We start from the raw sequence: 23455 nt of genomic DNA, 5'->3' as shown, positions 1-23455 counted from the left end.
CTTATTGTTGAGAGCATAAGCGTTGAATGTGATCAAAAGTGGCCAGCTCATCCAGTCAACCATCAGGGAAGAGGATCATTCCATATGTGGTGAACTCATGTTCTTACAATAACCTTGTCCATAGGGGCTTTACATCATTGTCTCCTCAAATGTACCACTTATTGTACGCATTTTTTCCTAGTTTAACATGCTCATCCACATCCAACTCATATTCCAACATCTTACTCCAGAAATGGAGACCGAGTCCGGGGCTGGCGCCCCCCTTGCCACATTTCTGGCATCTACCTTGTAGGACCTCAATCGGAACCGCACTTTTCGACATGCAAGTTGGGTTGCGGCAGGTACCCATTAGTGAAAATCTCAGAGAGAGGCTGAGAAGGTCTTTCGCAAACTCTGGGCAGTCGTACAGGAATTCGTCAATAACATTTCCCAGTTCGATTGCGGTCAGTGCGGTCCCCAAGTGTTCTCTAGCCATCATGAGGGCTCCGACCCGAAGGGTCTTTGAAGTTTCCCTGGGGAGCTCGTAAACTTGCGAGATTGAACTGGTGAAGTCGTGCCAGTTGCAGCTTTCATCCAAGCACTCCAAGTATTTCTTGCTCGCGAGCGCTTGCAGCCCGCCAATGCCATACTTGTCAGCCAATGTGAACATGGAGGCATGAGTGAACAATTCGGCATCCTCTGGAATCTCATAGGTTCCAGTATACAGGTATTCAACCATTCTGTTTACGACATCAAGAGGATGGTCGTTCATGTCATATATCCCGGAGGAAGCTTCCTGGGCCTTATTAGCGGGCATGTAGGTGTACTTGGCGGCAGCCGGTACCTTGAACTTCCCAGTGCATGCTCTCTGGAAAACCGTGGACTGGCCGCAGATGATGATCTTGTGGACGTTGATTGTTTGTCCCTCGCAGACGAAGGCGAAGTCAGTGAACTCGCCGCTTTCGCGCGCTCTGTCCGGAGTTAGCAGGTTCTATAAAGCAAATTTCATGAGAAACGTCGTACTTCTGCATGCGGAGTCTGTCTTGAAGAGGAATCATATTGAAGGGGAATAAAAGATGCTGCTCTGAGGGGTTGACACGAGATGTAAAATTAACTACGAACTTGGCGGGCACAGGAGTGGTTTATATGCTACTTCTTCCTCTCTCATACAAATGAAAAAGGTGGCTGGGTAATATGCAAGACTCAGTCCTCCGAAAGCCCTTCCTCCAATAGTTCAAGTCCCCAGACGCCTTCTGTTGAGATGTTGACGCCACCAATGTTGGTAGGCCTCCCAGCCATCAACAGACGCCTCAGCCGAGCTAGAGTGCCAGGGTAACTTGAATATGGCTTCAACAATTGACGGCATTTGCCACCACATGATAGTCATGTACCACGTCCATTTCAAAGATCGGACACAAGAGTTCCTGCATCGGGCCACTACTATCGCACATAAAGTGCTGAAAGGATTCCTCGTTCTTAAACAGTTCAGCCTGACCCAGAATGCATCCCGCGACCATCCGCCGCAGTTTCATGGGTACGAACTTGCCTGAAGCCAAGACAAGGAGCTCCATCACAGGTTCCCAAGAATAGCCTCAAGGTATAGTTTCTTCCATGGCGATGAACAGCTTGTCCATTGCAACATCCGTCAACGAGTCCATGCAGTAGCGATCTGCAAAGATGCACACTTAGGCATGATGTAGCAGTGTATCTGCACCGATGTTCCCTGCATCAGGCGGCTGAGAGATGGGGGCGTACTTGTAAGCAAATACTTGCCACAAACGATTTAGTCGGGGTGTATCGCGACTGTTGGTGTTAGAGAGTCCTGGTTGGAGGCGGACGTAGTTCGCCCAAAACTTGCCCCAGTGGCTCAGCTCTTCTTCGGCAGGATCTCTGTCCTCCTCATAGCCATTTTCTTGGACGGGGTTCGTGTAGTTGCCGGTGTATGCAAACTCCCAGAAGCTCAAGAACACGTCTTCCTGGAGGTCGATCCATTCGACGCATTGTTCCAATGCTTCCTTGAAAGGCCCGTTGACAAGGACGTTCAGGACGGGTGACTGCTTGGCAACAAGGGCCGCGTGGATGGTAAACTCAGTTTTGTCAGGACCAACGATGAAGGTGGAAACCTTCGATTTCGCGATACTGCGTGGCTGTCAGCTTGGTTCGGACGAAGTTTCCGCGTAGCTTACCTCTTGGTTGACGGTCGATCCAGATCCTTGGGATTTGTGATTTGATCCATTGTCTTTGTGTTGATGATCTTCAGCGTAGGTATTACAAAAGCCAAGTGGATGGGAGAGATGGTAGGGGACAGTTTGTAATATATCGATTTTGGGGTAGCAAGTTTCAGCGGTGTGACTCAAGAAGCCTATGATAAAAGATTAGCAGATAAACTTTCAGAAATGAAAGTTTGTTGACAATACCTCTTCTTACTGGCTTACCAACCCTTCCCATAAAGTATAAATGTTCGATGGCAAGGAGATAATTTCTTGTCTGTGCCGTTTCACTTTTCAGTAACAAGAGGAATTGCGTGGTTCTTGTTTGCTGAGCAAAAAGGTTTGGCAAAGGGTGACAAACAAGATGGGGGGGTTGTTCATACACGGGTACACGATCCACTGGCACAAGGGATCATATACGGGCTGTTCTTATGGTCCACGATGATTGGCAGACGTACAGTGAGAAAGTTCAATGAGTGTTCATGACAGGGTGAGCGCAGTGGACAATACGGATGCCTTGGTTGAACGGTCGACTATGCGACTTGGGTCGGTTCACGATGTCTTCACCACCAGCACTGCGTAATTCACTCTTTGTAAGTCCTTGGCCGAGCCAGTGGCTAAGGGCCAGGCAAGTCCACAAAGTCCTTGAGCAAACGGCTCGGTCTTGGGTCTATTGTTCCCTCAACAGGACCCGCCTGGTCTTGGTGCAGCGGTAACTGGTCCCTTACTCTGCCACTGTACTGCCAGTGTCAGTCCATGCATGCCCAGATCAACACTGGCAGGACTTTTCTAATGTCAACAGCTCTCTTCTACTCCAATACTCTCTCATCTCTTCTTCTCTCATTCACTTCCGTCCCTCTCATCCTCTGATCTGCTCATCTCTGCACACAGCGCTTTATCTCACTATATCTCTGTTAAATCTCTTAACCCTTCTCACGATTACTACACGATATCACCATCGGCATCAATATGCCTGAGTCGGCGAACAAGTCACTGGCGAACAAGTCACTTCACGAACTAAGTGTGGACAACGGGCGTTTCCAGGCGACTCCCTTATTCTGGACTAACGAGCATCTCGAGCTGGTAGGCTGCCAGTTCCTGGAGATCGAAGTTGCCAATGACAGCCAAGGTCAGCATGCCCGACAAGATGGGCGGTTGACTTACTACGCTACCCGACTCGCGACAACACCAGTCGAAAACATGAAAGCTCACTACATCCGATCACTGTTCAGAGGAACAGGAGTTTTAGAGTTTGTCCTGTATGTCACATACACTTCGACAGCGTCGCTTTTACTAACATTTCGTAGTGCTTCGGCGGCTTTTTATTATGCCGGCCGATTGGTCCATGTCCCGGAAGTAAGCGCTTTCCGAATCGCAGGGCATATCGACGTCCCGCATCCGGAACCGGTAGTCGGCTATTACTCTTACAAGGCGGATGAGATACGTCGTGCGCGATTCACACCTCGGGCTGGCCCTCCCGGAACCTTGAACCTTGCGATGCAGAGCCTATACCAGCGCAAACTCGCGAGAGTCACTCCAGAAGACTGGACACGAGATCCCTATCTTGTTTGCATTCTGCTGAGCTTGGCTCAGCTACAAGCGAGATCAGACAACACTGGGCAGCCGCGCCTATACATCGTAAGTTGACAACTCCCTCCTCATTGATCGACGCTCTTACTAACACAGTATGTTCCAGGTGCGACTCCTCATCACCCACAGAGACGAAGCGGAAAATGCCTATGTTTACAAGGTTGATCTCCCATCGCAGCTCTTGGAGTGCTTCAAGTTTCCAACACGCCCTATGGACGACTTCGTGTTCCCCACCATCACGGTGGGAAAGGTGGCATTCGAACCATTTGAGACCTTTGGTGGTCGGGCTGTGGAGGCCCTCGTCGGCACCCAGTACCGTCCCTCAACAGCCTAGAGAAATGCCACTATTGGGTTATCTGAACATGTATCCGGATCAGATGTATCAGTCTAAGCGGTATTGTGTCCTTACGATAACAGTAAGTCCATCATGATCTACCTGTGTGTATCTGGCTCACTCATCAGCAGGGGGAGTGGTGCTTCGACCATTGGACGTGGGAGGTTTTGTGAAACTAAGCAGGAAACCAATCAGGAAAGGAGTTTATTCAGCGTGTTCATTTCAGGTGCGATTTTGATCACCAGGAGATGAGACGTTGGCCGGTCGTAGAAGCGACAATTACCAACCTACATGTTCTTGCTGCGATCTGAGTTTAGTCTACCATCAGCATTAGCAATGTGATTCTGGTCTTTTCTGACAATTGGGCCTTTTAACCAGCGATGGTGTTTCAGCCTCAACCCTTTTAGCAAGATGAGCTCAGTCGAGACCTGCAACAGGAAGAATATCTTCTCTGTCAGGCATATCAAATCACAACGCAACTGTTTACATGCCCTCACCTTAGTCTGTGACCTCAGTTAAAATTATTCGTGTGGATATCTGACATTGGAAATGATACTGACCTCTACGTCACTGGCAGAACTATCTGATCGTGTCATGATGGGCAAAATGAGAGGTTCTGCACAAGATCAACTTGCTTTACGCCCTGGAACAACCAAGTTTGTTGAAGAATTCTCTTCTGCTGCTTTTGTTTAATCTTTTGGGTCTTTGTTCCTATATTTACTAGGACTCCCATCATGTGCAGTGCAGAGTAGAGTGGCCGCTGTTTCCCTATTTTTCACGTTGCGACATGGAATCATCCTGTTGTTCAGACATAGCTCCACCACTGGGACACATTCTTTGTTGTAAAGAGACCGTTCAATACAAATAATGCTGAACTGGTACAAAGACGACATGAACTCTCGAACAAGGACTCGGACAACTCATTGGTCTCAGGCCTTTAAATACGATACTGGCCCGTATTGATGTCGTCCATATTGATTTCGCACTATTGGCTATTCAACCGCATCTTCAAGCTTCCGATCCTTTTCTCCAACAAAGATTATAGCTAAGTCTATTCCTGACCGTCATTATGAATCCAGACTGGAAAGAAGTCAAGCATCGAGCGATGCAAGGTCGTCTACAGAGCCTCAGGCTTCGTATCATTGATCTTGCGAATAATGTAGACAATTATACGACAGAGCAGCTTGGAATTCATTGCGGTGCTATCATGGAAGACATCCGCAGCTTTTCCTACGATTGCATTTCAGAAAGCAGGGATCGGCTCGACGAATTCCAGTTTTACTGGAGAGTGGGAGAAATCGAGGTATTGATCAAGTTTTGTGTTGAAGAGGAGCTTGAGAAGATTGAAGGGGCAGGGCATCGCAAACCTCGGTTGGCGAGAGAAAAGCGCAGGGAGATGATGACAGATCTCAGATTCGACATTCCTTTTACTGAACTGTGCTTCGTCCCTTTCGACGCTTATGACTTCTTCATGAGCCTCGGACAGGCATTCAAGGACCTTATTGTCGACGAGCTAAGGCATCGTGCTCATGACGATGTTATGGCTAGCCCTCAGTCTATCGAGGACGAGCAGTCTATCAAGGAGGAAGAGTCTGTTAAGGAAGAGCAGTCTATCGAGGAGGAGCAAGGTGTTAGCGAGCAACCTCGTCTCGAACTACAGTTTCCTGAGGAGTTTGTCACTAATGATGTGCTTAAGCAGATGTTAAGGGGGGAGGCCGTCAACAATGATGACCCCAGCAGTCGCTGGGCAAAGCAACAAATTGATGCATATGAGAGATACCTCCAGCTGCCAGTCACAGATAAAGTGGCATCAGGAGCTGTGGAGGAGTATGACGACTGTGTATCGATGAAGATACCGTGCCCGCCAGGGATGAGCTTGCTTCTCCTGACCCGCTCAGGGGACTGTTGGTTCCCCCATCCAGTAGACCCTTCTACGAAGAATTCTGGTTCTTGGGGTGATGTCCCTAACCTGGAAGTAATTACCATGACTCGCGACCAGCTGCGGGAAGATCATGAGTTTGGAGGAGCTGCCTTCAAGAAGGAGATTCCTGAAATTGAGCCTCGTCTAGAGAAGTTGGACATTGACTTTGACAAGGTTGTTGATTCTCAGTACGGGATGGTAATTGCATGGAAGTACGTGGGAGGTGATGAATGGTATGATCGTTATGGCCACGTTGTTCCGGAGCTCGTCATTGACGAGTCGATCATTCATCACGGTCGTAGATGGAGTGAGACTATGAAGGAAGTTGATAGTTCAGATTCAGATTGACCTCAGTACTTTGGGGAAGACGGGGCGTTGGCTTGGAACGACATGGTCACTTTTGTGGAGGTTGCACCTAATGGTAGATACTGAATTATATTTTATTCTTGCATTGAACTTATCTTTTAATTGGAAATTTGAAGGATTCTTTTGTCAATTGTAATCTTTGCTAGCGTTTTCGTGAATCTCAAAGTCGATGCCAAGATAGATGTCTCGGGGACAGTAAACTACACGGAGGACTGTACTGCTGCATCTCTTACCAGACACTTTTGGTGTTCTGGGGTAAATTTAAAAATAAAACGGTACAGGCTGGGCGTTACTTTGTTATCGAAGACGTCGTAAGTGTTGATACGTGAGAGCGCCGATGCATATTGCGATGTCCATTTACTGCTCCTCATGTTGCGCATTTTAGCGACTACCAAAATCAGGTCATGATCCTCCCCGAAGGCCTTCGCATGAAACCTCCCACGGGCCAATTCCCATTCCCGCTCAAAAACCCTTCATCAAGTGGACCGCATCCGCTCCTCCCCGGTCCCTAGCGCCCAGAACCCTTGAAACCACGAACTGATGATACAGTAGCACGCACCATGCGATGCAAGCTGGGGCCAAGGCCAAGCAAAGAGGGGTGAACAGCTTCATTTTTTCTCCGCCGAAGTCCACTTCTTCAACTATGTTCTCGTCAAGAAATACAGGATGAGCGCTGCAGCAGATGTCACACAGGGTGAGAACGTCGCCTCAGGCGACATGCTTGCTCCGACGCACTGGGAGGTACGATACATGAGCATGACACATACGATGACCTATTAATTGACTCAATTAGAACACTGAAGCTACGGACAACTCGGATGCCGACTCTGCGATCGGCGACGACGCTGCTAGCTCAACCGCCAGTATCAACTCCAGCATTCTCGAGTATCGAACCATAAACGGGCGGACGTACCACGCTGAGCGAGGCGATGCCCAGTACTGGGCATCAAACGACAACCAGGCCTCTGAGGCCTTGGACATTATCCACCATACCTCGACGTTGATCATGGACGGCAAGCTCTTCCTCGCGCCCGTCAAAGAGCCCAGCAAAGTCCTCGATATCGGAACCGGCACTGGGATTTGGGCCATGGACTTTGGCGATGAGTTCCCTGAAGCGGAAGTCATTGGCACAGATATCTCACCCATCCAGCCAACGTGAGTCCTGCTCCAACTGTGTCCGCACGATCTAACAGCCTGTAGCTGGGTGCCCCCAAACGTCAAGTTCGAGATCGAAGACTTCACCCTCGATTGGACGTTCCCTCCCAACTCCGCTGACTTCGTCCACCTCCGTTTCCTCTACGGCAGCGTACCCGACTGGTACGCCTTGTACGAGCGCGCGTACCAAGTAACTAAACCCGGCGGCTGGATCGAGTCCCACGAAGGTGACCCCATGGGCCGCAGCGACGACGACAGTCTCAAACCTGGCAGCGCAATTGCAGAATGGGGCAAGTTCTTCCACGAAGGCGGCAAGAAGCTCGGCCGCGTGTTCACCCCCCTTCCCGATGACCTGCAGGAGAAGGGTCTCAAGGCCGCTGGTTTCGTGGACATCCAGTCCAAGACGATCAAGGTCCCTGTTGGCGATTGGCCGCAGGAAGAGCGGCTCAAGGAGATTGGAAGGTTCACGACAATGAGCATTCTATCCGATGTAGAGGGACACATCTCTTTCATGGCTACGCTCCTTGAGGGGTGGACCCAGGAACAGGTCCATTTGTACTGCACCCAGCTGAGGAGGGAGTTGAAGTCCAAGAAGCCGGCGCACGCTTACTACCTGCAACGTATTGTTTGGGGACGCAAGCCAGCCGAGGGTGAGACTACAGCGACAGAGTAGTTGATCAATGATGTTCATTAGACGTAAATAGCGTAACAATACTTTTCCCCGGTCCAGCCGTTCATATATCCAATTTGTTTGTACCCGACCTTGCGTTCCATTCAGATCTTGACTTCTTCCGTCGGTTCGACATCGTATTCAATCTCGGTTCGGATCACGTATTTCGCTCCTTTTCGTACACCGGTACCTTCATGCAATGTCGCGTTGATCTCGCCGTGAGGGAAGATGGCCGCGCCGCCCATGACTGGACGGACGGGGTATGCATTCAGAATTCCTTCACGTGCAGCCGGGAGGAAGTATGTGGTTTCGCCACCCTCGAAATCTTGGTTGAGATAGATCAAGAATGTGAAGAGCGAGCTCTGCTTCTTCTCGGCTGGCGAGTCGTCGTATACGTATTTGTCGTCCTTCGTAATGCCGCTCGGTGGCCACGCGCCGTCGATATGTGCTCGGTACTCTGCTCCTGGGACACTGCGGGATGTTAGTGGTGCGAATGGAGTCAAGGGTCTGAGAACCTACTACCGATACACTCGGAAGCGGCGGTTGATACCGCGAGCCAAACGCCCGTTCATTGACACCGGCACAAATGGTTGGATGCGCGACCATAGCGTGTCGTGGAACGTCTTGTCGACAACCCAGTAAAAGTTGTGCGCCAGAATACTGATGTCCCCGTCTTCTCGAAGTGGCGCATCAGGCACGAAATTTACGTATTCACCCGCGGCAATGATAGCCTTGCACTCTTCGGGATAGAGAACATTGGTGGCGACGCTTAGGCCTTGCACGACAGGATGCGGTCGATGTGTTGTAGGCGGGGGTGTTGTCGACAGAGGAACAGCTTCGGGTGTCGAAGCGTAAAGTATGGCGTCATGATGGTTCGGTGGCTTGCGCTCAGGACCAGGTGTTGTTTCGATGATGCGAATGTTCTTCTTGAGAGACTCGGGTGCCGAAGCAACGAGACTTCCATCGAGGACCGAGGCGTAGACTTGCTCTGTTGGAGTATCGGGACGAAGATCCCAGATCTCTTGAAGAGCAATTGATGAGGGCTGGATGATGGCATTGGGGTTTCGGTCCTCGTGGCCGCAGACTCGAAGCACCGCATCAATGACCTTGATGAGTGTCTCTTCCCTCTCAGAGCGCTTCACAAGACCTTGCTGATCGGGAATCGTCGAGAGGCCACTGATGACATCAAGATCTCGCACCCATCGACAAAGAGCACCAAGCTTAGGCTGTTCGCTACGAATCTTCATCTCCGCGAGAAGAATTCGAGCTTCTGTGTATTTCCGATCGGCAAGAGCAGCAGTGACCTGCGCCGTGAGGTTCGCGCCAGCAGCATTGTTGACACCCGTCGTGCAAGCTTGTCTGAAGTCGTAAACAGCAACTCTCAAGTCCTTGCAAAGTTTTGACTTGATCAAGCCGGGGTACTGGGCGAGCGAATTGAGGGTATCAATGGTAATCTCGAGCTCTTCTTCGGACACAACGGTGTGGAGGTTCTTGGGCTCGAAGTGCGTGGTCGTGCCATCGGGAGGCGGCGTCGGGATTGAAGGGGAGGTAGTTTTCGCAATCTTTCGAGGGTTATCGGATTGGGCTTGAGCTTGCGCTTGTTTGCGCTTCTTGGACTTTGTCTTGGCCATGATGGTTCGATAATGGATAGGAAGAGTTGGTGGGGATGGAAATTTACGTGGGGGAGTTGACGACGGGAAGGGACCAGACCAATCGGAGTGGCAAAATCGGTCTGTGGTGGCAGAACCATAAAATGTGGGGCTGTAATGTGGCCACCATCACCACTTCATGCAGGGTAGCCATAAGCATTTAGGGACAGGTAGCGGAAGCAAAAAACTCAAGATCTTGACCCTAAGAGATAAAAGTATTTAGGTATTTTATCCTAAGTTTAGGGATGTTTTTACTAAACTTAGGAGACTCTTTAATAGGTTCATTCTGGCATCTTCTTTTTAAGTCTTGAGTATTCTTGCTATTAAAGACCAGTGCAAGCTCTTTTGCAAGCGGGCAAGGGAGGTCGAGACGGCATTGAGTGGCACAAAACCGTACGATGCTTTCATACTTGATTCATCGGCTGTCAAGTCTGGAGCGGCAGAGCTATTAAATGGGGTGCGGTTATCCACCTCGACGATACAGGGGAAAGGCAACAACAAGCATTTGATGGAGGGTGTCTGGCGTGCCTTGGGGTCACGTTTACAAACAGAAGCTGAATATCATATATCAAGGTCTAATACAACTCAAAATCTTTGCAAATGCCTCATTGTATTGTGTGACAAATCAATCCGGGCGCGTGCCTTTCTGAAAGTTTAGGAAGCATTTTCCAAAGCTGATTGTTAATTCACGATGTTTGAGGCCAATGTTGGGTTGATTTACTGCATGGAGATAAGCATGGGAAGCTAGAATAATTCGAGACAGCCAATTTGTGTTCATTCTTGATCTATCGACTGCATTTACCATATTTAGGTACTGTTTCCCATGCTTTGGCATCTACCCCATAACTCCAGCTAGAAGAGCTTGACGTACTCAACTCGACCCATCTCGTCATCGCTGCCGCTTTCGTCGTCGTCGTCGTCGTCGTCAGAGGACCATGCGCGGGGATTGCCGAGTTCCCCCGCGCAGTAGCCGACATCGTCGTCATAGTTCAGGTCATACACCCTGCCGTAGGATGTGATGGCGTGTTCAGAGCCCCGGACATCATCGTTGGAGAGGTCGTTGCAAACAGCTGTCCAACTGGCTTCCTTGTGATCTGCGTACTTGAAGAGAGCAAGGACTTTGATATTGCTAAAGATGTCAAAATCAAGCCACTGCTCGGCATCCTCATCCCAGCTGTCTGGGGTGTTTTCGTGGTATAAGTCGCCGTACTCCTCAAAAGGGAGCAGCTGGTCCAGAGCATGGATGAATGCATAGACGGCATCACCGCACCACTCCTCATACATACGGATGTACTTTCCGTCGCAGTCGTGATAGACGGGACTGTAGCCGGGAGTTTGCGAAACAAAAAGTGTGCCCTTGTCGATTAGGTAGAGCTGAGGTGTTTGGACCCGGCCGCTGGCTACGCCTTCCATCCAAGTGGCCACCACACCACGAGCTGAGTTCTCAGCCTTTAGGTCTTCAAGTTTCTCGGGGAGGTCAACAATCCAGCTAGAATCAAACTCAATGGCAAGAGTTCGCGTCGGAACGATGGCGGAGGAGAGGGGATCAAAAGAGGGGAGGCCTGTGTTGCACTGTTCCAAGCTCTCAGGGAGGGATTTCCACTCCGCCGTTCGGATGCAGAATATATCCTGCTGGGGATAAACCATGTACCCGTGTGGCTCGTCGCTGTTTCGACTTGGCAGGATGGCGAGACTTCCAACGTCGTGCTCGTGGGCGTCAATAAGCTTATGACGCATGAAAATGGTCTTGACAGTGATAATTGCCCTTGACAGCTTGCATGCCCCCCACAGACCGCCATTTCTCATGTACTCTGACTTATTTCCCGCATCGTAGTTAGCATTTTGCTTGTCAAGAACTCGGAGAGTGAGTAGGTCTCCCCCTCCAGTCCTGATGGTGTCGACGTTGACATAATGCAGCCCTCCTTGATCCGGGGAGAGATGCCCGGGGAAAGTGGATTCGGTACAAGCTGTCATCAAGATTTGGAGCTTGATTTCCATCGGCAGATCGGGAAACGGGTGGAAGGTTGTTGCAGACATCTCGTGAACTGATGTGATTGTGATGAAGGTATTTTGAAAAAGAGTGAAGTTGGAGGAGGAAAGGATGGAGAAGAGAAGAGAAAAGGAATGGATGTGGGTCATACGCCTTGCGGGTATAAACAAATCATTGCCGTCTGTTTACATCTCGCAGTGGCAGAACAGTGACTATAACAGTGCCACAAGGATCGTCTGTCTGAGGGAAGACAAGCCAATCAAGAACGAGAGCTGTTTGGAGGTCCAATTCACTTCAAGGACTTAGCAATTGATAGTTTCACAGGCAGTGTGTTTGGAGAGACAATGACTCTTTCTAGCAACGCCAACAGAGCCACCCACCGCTGACTGTCAAATATTTTACCCTTAAGTCATCCTTTTGGTGATATACTGTTGGTAGATTGACGTAGCGTTATGAACTGAGGACGCACTGCCCAGTGAACTTTCGTGATAGTTCACGTTAGTTTATGAAGTTTTGCTCAAATTCTGTAAATTTGCGAATATCCCATCGGGATAATCTGAAGCACGAATCATCCAAACAAGCTGTTTTTGTTCACAATAGCTCAAGCTCATGTGTTTTTCACGAGTCATCCATCTTCTCCGTAGCCTTTGTTCACATCGACTTTATCTGCGAGAACACTTTGAGGGCCTGGTTAACACATCCTTCCCCGGTTATTGCTTTTTCAAGATTGGCTAGCCATTGAAGTTCCCAACTAGATACGCTGTTTGCAGTTACAAATCTCGATTCAGAGCTCATTTCAGAACATGTACCTTAGAAATTGCTTGTTCATTGAATTCCATAATGTGCAAGTGTAACTCTAGCACTGGCACTGCCCAACCTATTGTTCCCCATTCCACGTATAAGTCACCTTATCGCTCAGCAAACACTGGCCATTACCACAGCTACCACGAGCCCTGCGGTTGTCAGAAGAAATCCATCACGTGGTACTGTTCATCAAGTAAAGGCCTTCACTCTACAAAACCCTGCTATTCACCCTTCATTACTCCTCAAACTTCCAACTTTCGACTTTCGACTTTCGACAATCCCCTTCCAACACATTTCCATTCTACCATATCCTCTGAATTATTCTATCAAGACTCATCAAGTGCACTGGTAAGACATATACTGAACGATTGCACTCATATCATAAGTCTAACAGCGCACAGCTATCATGACGCAACCCATGGTTGTCGAAGATCCTGATCACGGTGTTGGGCTCAAGCAAATGAAAGAGATGCCAACCCTGTCCGCCGAAGAAATACCTCCCACAACTTTCCACTCATTCCCGAACCTCGCAACAGAACTTCGACTCAAGATCTGGAAGGCAGCTTGTTTCCCTTACGCAGCCACCAAACGCGGCCTCCACTACATCAATCTAGAATCCATTGGGGGCAACGAGATATCTGGGGAATTGATCACGCAGATGACCGCAATGGAGATGAAGGCACTTCATCCCGATTTCCAGACCTCGTCAAATCTCCAGGGGGTTGTCGGACGCGCAAATAGATCTGCCTATATGTGGGACGCTGGTCTTTGGAAAGCTTGCAGAGAGTCAAGGGAGTTCATCTCCAGGCATTTCAAACTAAACATTTGGGGGTATATTCAAGAAAAAGACCTCGACCTCCTCGACTTGGATGAGTGCCTCAGTAAGGCTTGCCAACTATACCCCTGGAAGCCGCGGTATGAAGAATTGGAGGAGCGACCAGGTCTTGAAAGCTCAGCCCGTAAGCCTGAGCCTTTTCTTCCTACCTGCCTTTTTTCTCGCAACCAAGAGCATGCAGAGCGCTTTATGGTCATGCCAAACCGAGACCTATTTTGCATCAAGAGTCTCGACAGAGGGGATTTACCAGTCACTATGCAGGCTCCTCGACTTCATGTTCCCTGTCCCAATAGCCAGGAAATCGTCCTACTGCACTCGTTCAATCTTGTCCTTGAGTTCAACACCAGTTGGCTTGATGCTTTCCCTAAGAGCTGGAACAAACTCAAGGAGGAAGAGTCATCGCGAGGCCTGTTTGCGACTTGGGCTGAAGGTTGCATGAGGGGCCGTGGCAATGCGCCGTATATCTATCTTCTCAACAAGGCTGCTCGTTGGGGGCCACATTGGTGGGTGAAAGACGACATGACTAGTCTTTCATGATTACGACGATGCATACGTGGAAGTTGATAATGAATACTTTGGCTTCTTTCCGGGTAAGCCAGCAGAGGCTTCAGCCATGCTACAATTTCTCTGGCGTGTTTGGGCACTTCGGACGGTTGCTTTTTGCGAGGACTGTACCCATGACGAAATATGTGAGATGTGTCAGCTCGATCCACGTTTTGATATGACTGAGTTTGTCAAAGTTCTCGTTCGCCACGAAAAGGAACCTGCTCGAGGTTAAATCGAGGATCGAGCTGATGAACTGGACGAATTGGCAAAAGGCAACGATTGTGAAGTCGAGCATGACAGCGAAGACGACAAGGAAGTCCAAGAGGCATCTGAGTCTAAGAATTAGCGAAGCTGTTGGGGAGCAGGGGCAGGCTTTTGGAACTTGAACTGTTTCGACGGATTTACTCCCTAACCACGACCAACGAAGCACGTCTACAAGAAGAGGGACTCCAAAACCTGCCAGGGAAGAGAGATTGAGATAGGGAATGCACAACGGAAGCGAGTGTCGAAGTCTGGAACTGTTGGCTCTCAGTTTGTACCTGATAGCTAGTACAAAAGAAAGAAAGTCAGATCTTCGCGACGCAAGAGATGCCATTCACAATTGTCCCATCACCAAACTGAATGCTGCCAATAATTTCACTGACTTGAGCCAACAGTTTAGTTAAAAATCTCATGATGGTCATTAATAAATAAAGCTATGTATAATTTCTGGGTCCAACCATCCACTGCTGTTTCTAGTAAAATACCAAGCATCTAACCTCAATACTCTGCCGTCCCTTCGCATCCGCCGGCGTAGCAGGATCGACAAACGCAGTGTGAGGCGTATATCCCGCCAAACCATGCTGACCGCCCTCGTGAACCTCACTCTTTGAATCAAAGCACTTGATAAGCATGACCTCCTCAGGCGTCATGTCCTTGGCGTAGTAAAACTTATGGCCGTCATTTGGGGCAACAGAATATGTCTCGCCTTTGATCTGATAGCCCTCCGTTGAGCGAAGTGTCGATGCATCAGGGAGCACCTCCTTTCCACGGTCATCGTCGTCATTATCCTCACGCTTGGGGTACAGGAGATCAACTTTGATCATGTCTTCAGGCTTGGTGGTGCGATAGTCCACGACTGCGAGGGGGAAGTCTGTTGCCGGATGGCCAATTGGTCGCCAGACGTTGATGATTTGGTACCGCCCCTTGAGAAGCTCTTCTGTCTCTGAAGGATCGGTGTGTCGTCTCACGCGAGCTTCAGCAGCGCCGGGGGTTTGATCAACATGGACTTGTTGCACAGGCTGCCTGGGACTCGACTTGTCCCTTCTGCGGATGGTATGATCAAAGATAACAACCTTTTTGATCTCAGGAATCCTCTCTTTGAGTAGCGCTTCGACTTCGCCATAGTATCCGTTCCTCACAGCCGCGTCGTCAGTAAACTCGAGCTCTTTGGCGGGGGACTTGAAGACATCGAAGCCAGAGACGTCCACGCCGAAAGCGGTAATGCTAGCGGCGTTGCGGATGTCCACGACGTCGCGCTTGTGCTGGCTACGCTCGAAAGAAGTTTGGTCAACGTCGACTTTAGCCCAAGGCTTGACTCTGTTTCCGTTGTCGTCAAGACTCGATGTCGGATCGATGTAGTTGAAGAGTCCGGTTGTCATTTTGGTGGCTGTGAAGTGAAAAGGTCTGAGTTGAGCGGGGTTGACGACCTGTTTGAGAATGGGTCTTGTTCTGAGAAGTCGTGACATGCAGGCTTAGGATTTGAAGATGGGGAAGTCGAATCGACCTACGGCTGTTTCTTATATCCAATTACCGGTAATTTAATTCGGGATCTTGCGTAAAAACTCCGTCTTTTATTTGTTGGTATCCCACTGTCATTCATTTGTCATCGTGATGAAATTTGTAAGCTCGGTTCTGCCGATGACGTTTGCGGGGCTGTCAAGCGTGTTGTAACACTAACAGATCACGTCAATTTACAGTGGCGATGGTGCTGGATCAGTTACTGCCTTAGCTAAATGAGATTATCAATCTGCCGAGATCAAACGACGTTATTGGAGGCGTCGTCCGGAGCCGTTAGCATTTTTAATCCTCAACGTTTACGCCTTTCGCCAATTTCCATCCTTTTCGTCAATGTAAAGCTCCGTCTCGCGTGAGCATTCGACAAGATTCGACGGCCTTTGGACACGACTAACAAGCAGTATCCGGATACAGTTGCAAGCTGAACAGGACGAGTCTGCGATGTTCTCAATGGACTTCTACCTTAACAACTTGGGGTTCTAGGTCGCTTACCGGGCTAGATCTGGGCCTTTGGTTCCTCCCACTGGGCATGCCAAGATGTTACACTGTTCACAGAAAATTGTCATCGCATTCCATTGAAGATATGAGATTGCTCATTAAGTCTACCGTCTAACACCCTTCGCTAAATCATCTAAAAGCAGCTACAAGTACAAGTCAAAAGAAATCGTCCCGAATTGACTGTCTATTAGTAAACCTTGTTCTCCTGCGGCTCCGCCCAAGCAATTTTGCCAACGTGTCTCTCCGGCCCCTTGATGAAGGTCAACTTAGGCGACTGCGCCATCTTGGGTGCACCCAGTCCAAACAGCATGTTCTGAATGGCTGTGATGCCAATGATATGCTTGTCGATGAACTTGAACACGCCAGTCTGCCAAGTGGCGCTGGAAGTCGCCTGGCCCGAGCCACGGCAAGCTTCAACAACGGGATCCATGCGTGAAGCTTGGTACGACTGGAAGGCGGTAGCGAGTTGAGCATGAGTTGGGGCGGGTGACTTCTGATGAAGAGCGTAGAGCTGGTTGACCAGGGCGACAACGTCGATGAGACCGTTGTTGCAACCGGCGCCTGTGCTGGGGGTGAACTTGTGAGCCGAGTCACCTGCGAGAACGACACGACCGCCCCAGCTCCAGTGGTTGACGACGCCTTCTTCGAGACTGACGAGGCCAGACTGAGTGCGAGCGTTGAAGGCATCTTTGAGGGTGAGTTTGCCTCCGGGCGCAAGAGGGATGTGTGCCCATCGCTCAACGAGATCGACCTGATCCTGCTCTGTGTATCGGATTCGATCGCGAGTAGGCGTATCCAACTTCTCATACAGACCCATGACGGAAGAATCCTCGCCAGCAAAGAGCTGGGTTGCCGCACCAGGACCGTGAGTTTCGCAAGTTGTGCCAGGCTCGATGCCCGCGAACTTGGTAGGCATGCGCAGCCAGAGAGCTCGGAATGTGGTCAGGAAGGGCTTTTCGTCGTTGACATTGTCGGATCCTGCGTCTTGGGCAAGGGAGCGCATCTTGTTGCGGACGAAACTGTGGGCGCCATCTGCTCCAATGACGATGGATCCCTCGTAAGATGTTCCATCATCGCAGGAGACTTGAACGCCGGTTTCGCTGGGGATGATGTCGGCGACTCTCTTGTCGGTGAGAATCTGGCTCTTCTGGAGAGGAGTGAAAGAGTCGTAGAGGACTTTGGTGAGGTCGTGGCGGCTGACTACACGAGGGAATGTTCCAAGTCTGGGCTCGTTAGTCGAGGGGAGTCTCAGGAGACAGGGTAAAACTCACAGTTTGTTAAACAGGATGAACCAGTACGCATCTCCGATATCGCGGCCCTGATGGTCTTGGCGGTTGATCAGGCCAAGGGGAGAGCTGACCTGCTCAAGAGGAGCCGCGAGACCGAGTTGATCGAGAGCGCGAAGGCCCATGGGGTTGAGGACGAGATTGGAGCCAGCGTCAATGACTGCGCTTGATCGACGTTCAAGAAGAATGAAGTCGATATTTGCGCGGGAGAGCGCATGAGCGGCTGTGAGGCCAACTGGACCGCCTCCGACGATGATTGCTCTGAAGCGCTGAGTAGGCATGTTTTGGTTGGATTGGTTGTTGGATTGGCGGGCGAGCAAGGGGTTGATGTTGCTGAAGGATAAGAGTATTTGTTTGTATAAAAATGCTAGTTGATGGAGTGCTTGAGTAGCGATGGAGAATTCGTCCTTGAAGCGACTGAACACAGATATATATATTATTGTGCCACTGCTCTATCTCGCATCTCGCATTGTTTTGAGGCTGCAGTGTTAGTTAGTGCCCGTGTCTTCGCACTCGGATCCATGCGAGTCTGTTACCAAAAGGGGATTAGTGGGTCTCTGACGAAAGCTTGACTTTGCCATCAACCAAGATCGAATGCGATAAGATGAGATAAAAGAGAGCCTGGCTTATTCACAGAAGCTCTTTCGTCTTGACAATGATCACGAATCTAGGGCAATTATTGGTAAATTTCACAATTCCCCCAATGTTCCATGAAAAGCCAGTCTTTTCCCTCTGTCAATTCAGGGACTCCCTACCCCACTCACTGCCTTTGCACAAAAACACTGACAATGCGAACGTGAGCGATGCATCTTATCACCAACGCAACGATGGTACAGAAGAAGATGGAAATAGCAATCGGAGGAATGACCGTATTACGCACTTGCTTATCGCACTCGCAAAACGACACGTTCAGGGGGATTTTGTCCTAGCGCCGATTGATTCCGCAGCCATCAACGGTTGGCGATCGAGAAGTTGATGATTGGCTCGCATTTCGAGGTCCACTTCGCATTCGGCAGGCCATCAGCCCTATGACGACACCATTTAGCAGGGCTTACGGAGGCTGCTTGCGTAGCATTGGAGGGTAAGCGGGGAGTCAAATTGGTATGTGGTCAATCGGGCGCGGGAGAACTCCATCAATCTGTTGCTCGAATAGGTAAGGTGATGTTCGGGTGAGCATTCGTCATTGAGTTGAACGAGACAGAACGCGCCGCGCCGTCTTTGCGGGGGCTCCTATCACTGGGGCAAGCCAGTTGCCGCCACTCGGGTCTGAACCATGACACGGCGAGACCAGCCAGGCTCTCGTGAACAGTGTGACACCACGACACGCGCATCATCTAATGAATGCTCTTGGAATGACATGAATTCTATCATGGGGCTCTAGGCCGTGTCTATAAAGTCATAATCTATCAATGTCCCTCCGCAAACATGTGTCCATGGAACCGCCAGTCTATAACTTCCCTATTCATTGCTTCCCCTTCCTCTGATACCACTTTGTTTTGAGAAAGTAGATGATGCTGATACCGAGTCCCAGGCCCGCGAAACCAACAGCCATATAGAAGGCAGACCGATAACCAATCAATAGCTCGTGCTTTGAATCTCCACCATTCGTAACGTTGACTTCCACTGTAGCAGCAAATCCGAGGCCCAGACTGATACTGTAGTTCACGATCGTGCTGACCAAGCTTGCTGCAATGCCTTGGTGCTCTCGCTTCACGGAGTTGGAGAGAATCAGAGTCGCAGCGGGAAACGACATGTCCATACCGAAAGTCATGATGACGAGGCCAAAGAAAGATTGGTACCAGTAAGACTGCTCGACAGGTGCTGTCATCATCAAAATCGTACCAGTGGTGAAAGCGGTGAGAGCAAGCAGCATGACCAAAGCAGGGTGCGACACATGAAGAAGCCATGCGGTGATCAGTGAGGCGCACGCTCCAGAGATAGCAACCGGGCTCATCCAAGCACTCGTAAGGAGAGGTGAGGAGCCGCGAAGCATCTGGAAGAATTGCCAAGTGTAGTACACCCAGATACCGAAAGTAGCCCAGCCGCAGACGATGCACCCCAGGATGTAGGCGACGTCACTAGTCAGAGCATCGAAGGGAATGAGAGGATGCGACGCGACGCGCAATTCGACGTAGAAGAAGACGGGAACCAGAAGCACTCCAACGATGAGAAGAACGAATACATATGGCTTGTCCCAGCCGTCGATGGGAGCTTGGTTCCAGGCAAAGTTGAAGAGGACAAGAGCAGTGATACCAGTCAACGCGCCAAGAAGGTCAAGCTGACCAAGGATGTCGCCCCAGCTCATATCAGCGGATGAAAGCTTGTGAGGAGGGTCGGGGATAATAAAATACGCCATCAACGCAATGAACGCCAGCCCAAGCGCGAAAGAGTAGTAAGTCCAAGGCCACCACGCTGGATTTCCATGAACAAAAAGCCCAGCAAACAGCGCGCCAAAAACACACCCACCAGGTGCACACGCTCCAAAGAGCGCAAACGCAACAGCCTTTCGACCGCCAGGCTTGTATGAGGCGCCCAGGATAGCGAGACCATTCGGCATCACAAGCGCAGGCCCAATGCCCTGAAACACGCGCGCAAAGATGAATAGAACATGGTTGGAGTAGTTCGCCAGCCCGCAGATCATGGACCAAACAGCGAACCAGACAAAACCAATGATGAAGAGGCGCTTGTAGCCAAAGATGTCGCCGAGACGGCCAGAGAAGAGGATGAAGGTTCCCACGGTGAGGGAGTAGCCAGCGATGAGCCAGCTTAGCTCCGCGGGGTTAGTGAGGTTGAATGAGTCGCCGATGATGTGGATGATGTTGAGGCAGTTTCCGAGCGCGGCTTGTGTCATGAACTGCGCCATGCAGATGATCGCCACGAAGAGGATCTCGCGCGGGAGTGAGAATGTCTCAGCTATTGAGACGTTGGACTTTGTTCTTGAGATTGCTTCCTCGTCGGGCCCTGTGAGCGTGTTGTTATCTGACGGCGCGTCCCTCTCGGGATCAGGCATAAAGCCTTGCTCTGCACTAAATTAGCCCCCAATCCGTAGCAAAAGTAGGACAAATTCACCTTTTTCTGTTTCAGTCATCATTGTCGATGATTCTGAGAGTCTGATCTGTCCAGAACATCGTTATCAAGGGATGACGACAAGGTATATAAAAAGCGGCGAGCAAGTCCGAAAGATTGTGTATATCCGAGGATCCGTACTTCCGAGCCAATAACGCCGCAGCCATCGCTGTCAGATCTCCACCACAGCATTTTTACCATTATTAATGCAGATTCCAGATCCGAGATGGGAGATTATCGCGATTAGCGTCGGAAATATGTCAGATTTTGTATATCCGATTGTGAGAAAGCTGAGGAATCGGTTTTTGAGTTTGTTTGATCGGTGGAGATGCTACGTAAGGCGGGATGGTCACTGACCAATGCCACGGTGATGCATGTGATGAACAGGGAGGTACGACTACGATATTGGTACATGGAGGGTATCGTGAACGCTGTTACTAATATAATAGTTTTTCAAGCGGCAATGAATTACTCCGCCTTATTATTAGCCCGAGGGGTGCCATTGCTTCACTGCATCATCACCGGCGTATCTTCTCGGTCTCCGAGTGACTGGGTATAAGGTTTGCTAGAACTACCTGCTTGACGTTAATGCTGGTTCCCACTGTCAATCGACTGAACAAGCTGAACCGATGACTGTGGCTTTCTTCCGGTCTGACTTGTCGGGAAGAACGACCAGTCGTTGATAGGGGAGACCTTGCCCGCGAGATTGTTGAGTAACACGGCAGATCAAACTTCTGAGTCCTCTGGGTTATAGAGAGGCCGTTGCCTGTATCATTGAGAAGGGAGATAGATCCCTTTTGCTAGATTTGAACTTTCTAGAGCCGATGAATCCGCGGCGTGGAGGTTTATCAAGCTGTACCATAAAACTTATTTCGCTTACAACACTTCAAAGCATAAATAATTCGCTATAAATTGGTAAAATATGGCTTTAAGTTCTCGGCATAGAGTCACTAACCAGCCTCTCACCAAAGTCCAAAGATTTCGATGAACTATAAAGTGGCTCCCTTTCAGCTCCCGTTTCGCTCCTCTTCTTGAAGAATATCCTGTAGACTCTACACAGGTCACCAGACTATCAAACAGCGCTACAACTCTCCAAATCCCAGACACCTTACCAACATGGCCTGTTCCTTTCATCCATTCCCAAGACTGCCCGTTGAGCTTCGGCTGCAAATCTGGGACGCAGCATGTCTTTCATACATCTTCTACGATCCTCACAAATCTAGGATGCATTACATTGATGTTGAGCCTAGTGCTGGCAGCAATACGCTCTTAGCATATCACAGATCCACGGTGGATATTGCCGAAGGAGATGACAAATCGGGCTGCTTGGCACACGCGCTATGGACAGCCTGCGCAGAATCACGGGAGGCTGTATCAAAATACTGGCTCAAGTATCCTTATGGCAATATGTCCCTGCCCCCTGCGAGACTCCGCATGCGCGAGAATGAAAAGGTTTGGGATGCTCCTGTTTGTTCAACGAAGGATGTCTTTTGTATCAAGTCGAAGAGCTGGAAATGGAGAGCTATTGATGGAAACAATAAGCAATGGCAGGTGGCCATCCCACACTTGAGCCCTACAGGACCCCAGAACGTCTACATCAAGAGAATCGCGTTCGAATTCGACCAGAGCTGGAACATGGATCTTCCAGGAAACTGCTACGATTTGGCATCTGAAAACTCTGCCCGAGGGTTCTTCTCACGGTTTTTCTACGGCGCGTTCTTCAAGTACGCTACTGAGCCTAACGTTTACCTGATTGAAAAGTCTGGTCATTGGACAGGCTACCTTCCCAAGGTTTACTTTAGGGAGAGCTCGTTTTGCAAGGACTACGACACAGACTATGCCCTAGTGCAGCCGTACTATAGATGTTTTCGGTGTCAAGATTGGCACGAGACCGATGGAGCTTTTGCAAATGTCAGAAGCTTCATAGACAAGCTCGAGGAGCTTTGCGAGGTCTGTGAGCCGGATCGTCCCAATACCAAGCACGATCACCACGTTAACTGGAAATGGATACGACCAGACTATAAATCAAGTGATTGCATCCGATATATCGCTCGTTTGGACAAGAAAATCGAGGATTGTGTGGGACCCCAAGTTAACATGAGATTCCCGTTGCTAATGCTTACTGGGGACGAAATTTGGGACTCGGGGTTCATGTAGATGTAGAGGATCCAAGGGCCAACCCGGAAACTGGGGACTTTTATAAGTTGGTCTTTGTTTGGCCTTGAGGGGCACTCGATCTCACGCGAGGATTCTCTCCCTCAGTCCTACGCTCATCACTTTATACTCATGAGACAGAAATACAGCCATTTTAAAGATTTGAGCTCCTAAAGGTAGCTTTTCTTGAAGTTATTAAGAGAAATATGCGTCAAAAAAGTGACTTATCTGGTGAATTTGACATCTAATGTGAATAAAACTGTTGCCATATGTACTCTTACCCAAGAACGTAAAATGACGCTCATGCAAGCACCACTTATCCTTTCAAGACTCTGCCAGCACGATATCAGAACTTCACCTTCAACTCTGTTAGTGTCAACATACACCACTAGCAAAGAAATATCTGCTAAACCAGCTGTAGATTCACACCGTAGATTAAGCTTTAAATTCTGGTTGAGCATAAGAGAGCTTCAATGACATGAAGAGACGAAAACTGCATTCCACAACTTAAAGTTTCAGAAGCTACAGACCTTGATACTTTAGGAGTTCAATAGATGGTGGCGGAAACTCTTTTCACCTATAGAACTCAAAATGCCAACCATTCGCTGTCAATCAAAGACTATTAT

At 49.5% G+C, this 23455-nt stretch overlaps 12 protein-coding genes across 12 annotated transcripts; 5 read left to right on the top strand and 7 right to left on the bottom strand.

Moving 5' to 3' along the window:
• Nucleotides 1-145: 145 nt before the first annotated feature.
• FPRO_15154 (uncharacterized protein) lies at nt 146-1037 on the bottom strand (the record flags this gene model as incomplete). The annotated part of the gene is made up of 3 exons (XM_031220556.1): nt 146-775; nt 824-950; nt 1003-1037. 3 exons carry the CDS (start codon nt 1035-1037, stop codon nt 146-148), a joined length of 792 nt encoding a protein of 263 aa, XP_031086204.1.
• Nucleotides 1038-1664: 627 nt separating this feature from the next.
• Nucleotides 1665-2215, bottom strand: FPRO_15155 (uncharacterized protein; the record flags this gene model as incomplete). Its single annotated transcript, XM_031220555.1, has 2 exons — nt 1665-2118; nt 2166-2215. The coding sequence occupies 2 exons, from the start codon at nt 2213-2215 to the stop codon at nt 1665-1667; spliced, it is 504 nt and encodes a 167-aa protein (XP_031086203.1).
• A 943-nt stretch (nt 2216-3158) lies between these two features.
• Nucleotides 3159-4113, top strand: FPRO_15156 (uncharacterized protein; the record flags this gene model as incomplete). Its single annotated transcript, XM_031220554.1, has 3 exons — nt 3159-3448; nt 3497-3827; nt 3886-4113. 3 exons carry the CDS (start codon nt 3159-3161, stop codon nt 4111-4113), a joined length of 849 nt encoding a protein of 282 aa, XP_031086202.1.
• A 1069-nt stretch (nt 4114-5182) lies between these two features.
• Nucleotides 5183-6382, top strand: FPRO_15157 (uncharacterized protein; the record flags this gene model as incomplete). Its single annotated transcript, XM_031220553.1, has 1 exon — nt 5183-6382. One exon carries the CDS (start codon nt 5183-5185, stop codon nt 6380-6382), a length of 1200 nt encoding a protein of 399 aa, XP_031086201.1.
• Nucleotides 6383-7066: 684 nt separating this feature from the next.
• FPRO_15158 (uncharacterized protein) lies at nt 7067-8228 on the top strand (the record flags this gene model as incomplete). The annotated part of the gene is made up of 3 exons (XM_031220552.1): nt 7067-7141; nt 7194-7555; nt 7601-8228. 3 exons carry the CDS (start codon nt 7067-7069, stop codon nt 8226-8228), a joined length of 1065 nt encoding a protein of 354 aa, XP_031086200.1.
• Nucleotides 8229-8329: 101 nt separating this feature from the next.
• Nucleotides 8330-9856, bottom strand: FPRO_15159 (uncharacterized protein; the record flags this gene model as incomplete). Its single annotated transcript, XM_031220551.1, has 2 exons — nt 8330-8696; nt 8745-9856. The coding sequence occupies 2 exons, from the start codon at nt 9854-9856 to the stop codon at nt 8330-8332; spliced, it is 1479 nt and encodes a 492-aa protein (XP_031086199.1).
• Nucleotides 9857-10726: 870 nt separating this feature from the next.
• Nucleotides 10727-11911, bottom strand: FPRO_15160 (uncharacterized protein; the record flags this gene model as incomplete). Its single annotated transcript, XM_031220550.1, has 1 exon — nt 10727-11911. One exon carries the CDS (start codon nt 11909-11911, stop codon nt 10727-10729), a length of 1185 nt encoding a protein of 394 aa, XP_031086198.1.
• Nucleotides 11912-13074: 1163 nt separating this feature from the next.
• FPRO_15161 (uncharacterized protein) lies at nt 13075-14040 on the top strand (the record flags this gene model as incomplete). The annotated part of the gene is made up of 1 exon (XM_031220549.1): nt 13075-14040. One exon carries the CDS (start codon nt 13075-13077, stop codon nt 14038-14040), a length of 966 nt encoding a protein of 321 aa, XP_031086197.1.
• Nucleotides 14041-14783: 743 nt separating this feature from the next.
• On the bottom strand, nt 14784-15689 carry FPRO_15162 (uncharacterized protein; the record flags this gene model as incomplete). The annotated part of the gene is made up of 1 exon (XM_031220548.1): nt 14784-15689. One exon carries the CDS (start codon nt 15687-15689, stop codon nt 14784-14786), a length of 906 nt encoding a protein of 301 aa, XP_031086196.1.
• Nucleotides 15690-16510: 821 nt separating this feature from the next.
• On the bottom strand, nt 16511-17890 carry FPRO_15163 (uncharacterized protein; the record flags this gene model as incomplete). Its single annotated transcript, XM_031220546.1, has 2 exons — nt 16511-17546; nt 17595-17890. The coding sequence occupies 2 exons, from the start codon at nt 17888-17890 to the stop codon at nt 16511-16513; spliced, it is 1332 nt and encodes a 443-aa protein (XP_031086195.1).
• A 1181-nt stretch (nt 17891-19071) lies between these two features.
• FPRO_15164 (uncharacterized protein) lies at nt 19072-20697 on the bottom strand (the record flags this gene model as incomplete). Its single annotated transcript, XM_031220545.1, has 2 exons — nt 19072-20630; nt 20679-20697. The coding sequence occupies 2 exons, from the start codon at nt 20695-20697 to the stop codon at nt 19072-19074; spliced, it is 1578 nt and encodes a 525-aa protein (XP_031086194.1).
• Nucleotides 20698-21791: 1094 nt separating this feature from the next.
• On the top strand, nt 21792-22832 carry FPRO_15165 (uncharacterized protein; the record flags this gene model as incomplete). The annotated part of the gene is made up of 1 exon (XM_031220544.1): nt 21792-22832. The coding sequence occupies one exon, from the start codon at nt 21792-21794 to the stop codon at nt 22830-22832; it is 1041 nt and encodes a 346-aa protein (XP_031086193.1).
• Between the last annotated feature and the right edge of the window lie 623 nt (nt 22833-23455).

Source organism: Fusarium proliferatum (assembly GCF_900067095.1).
Source record: "Fusarium proliferatum ET1 genome assembly, contig: FPRO_scaffold009, whole genome shotgun sequence".
NCBI lineage: Eukaryota > Fungi > Ascomycota > Sordariomycetes > Hypocreales > Nectriaceae > Fusarium > Fusarium proliferatum.
Note: the sequence above shows the minus strand (reverse complement) of the source record. Positions and strands in the feature narration are given on the sequence as shown.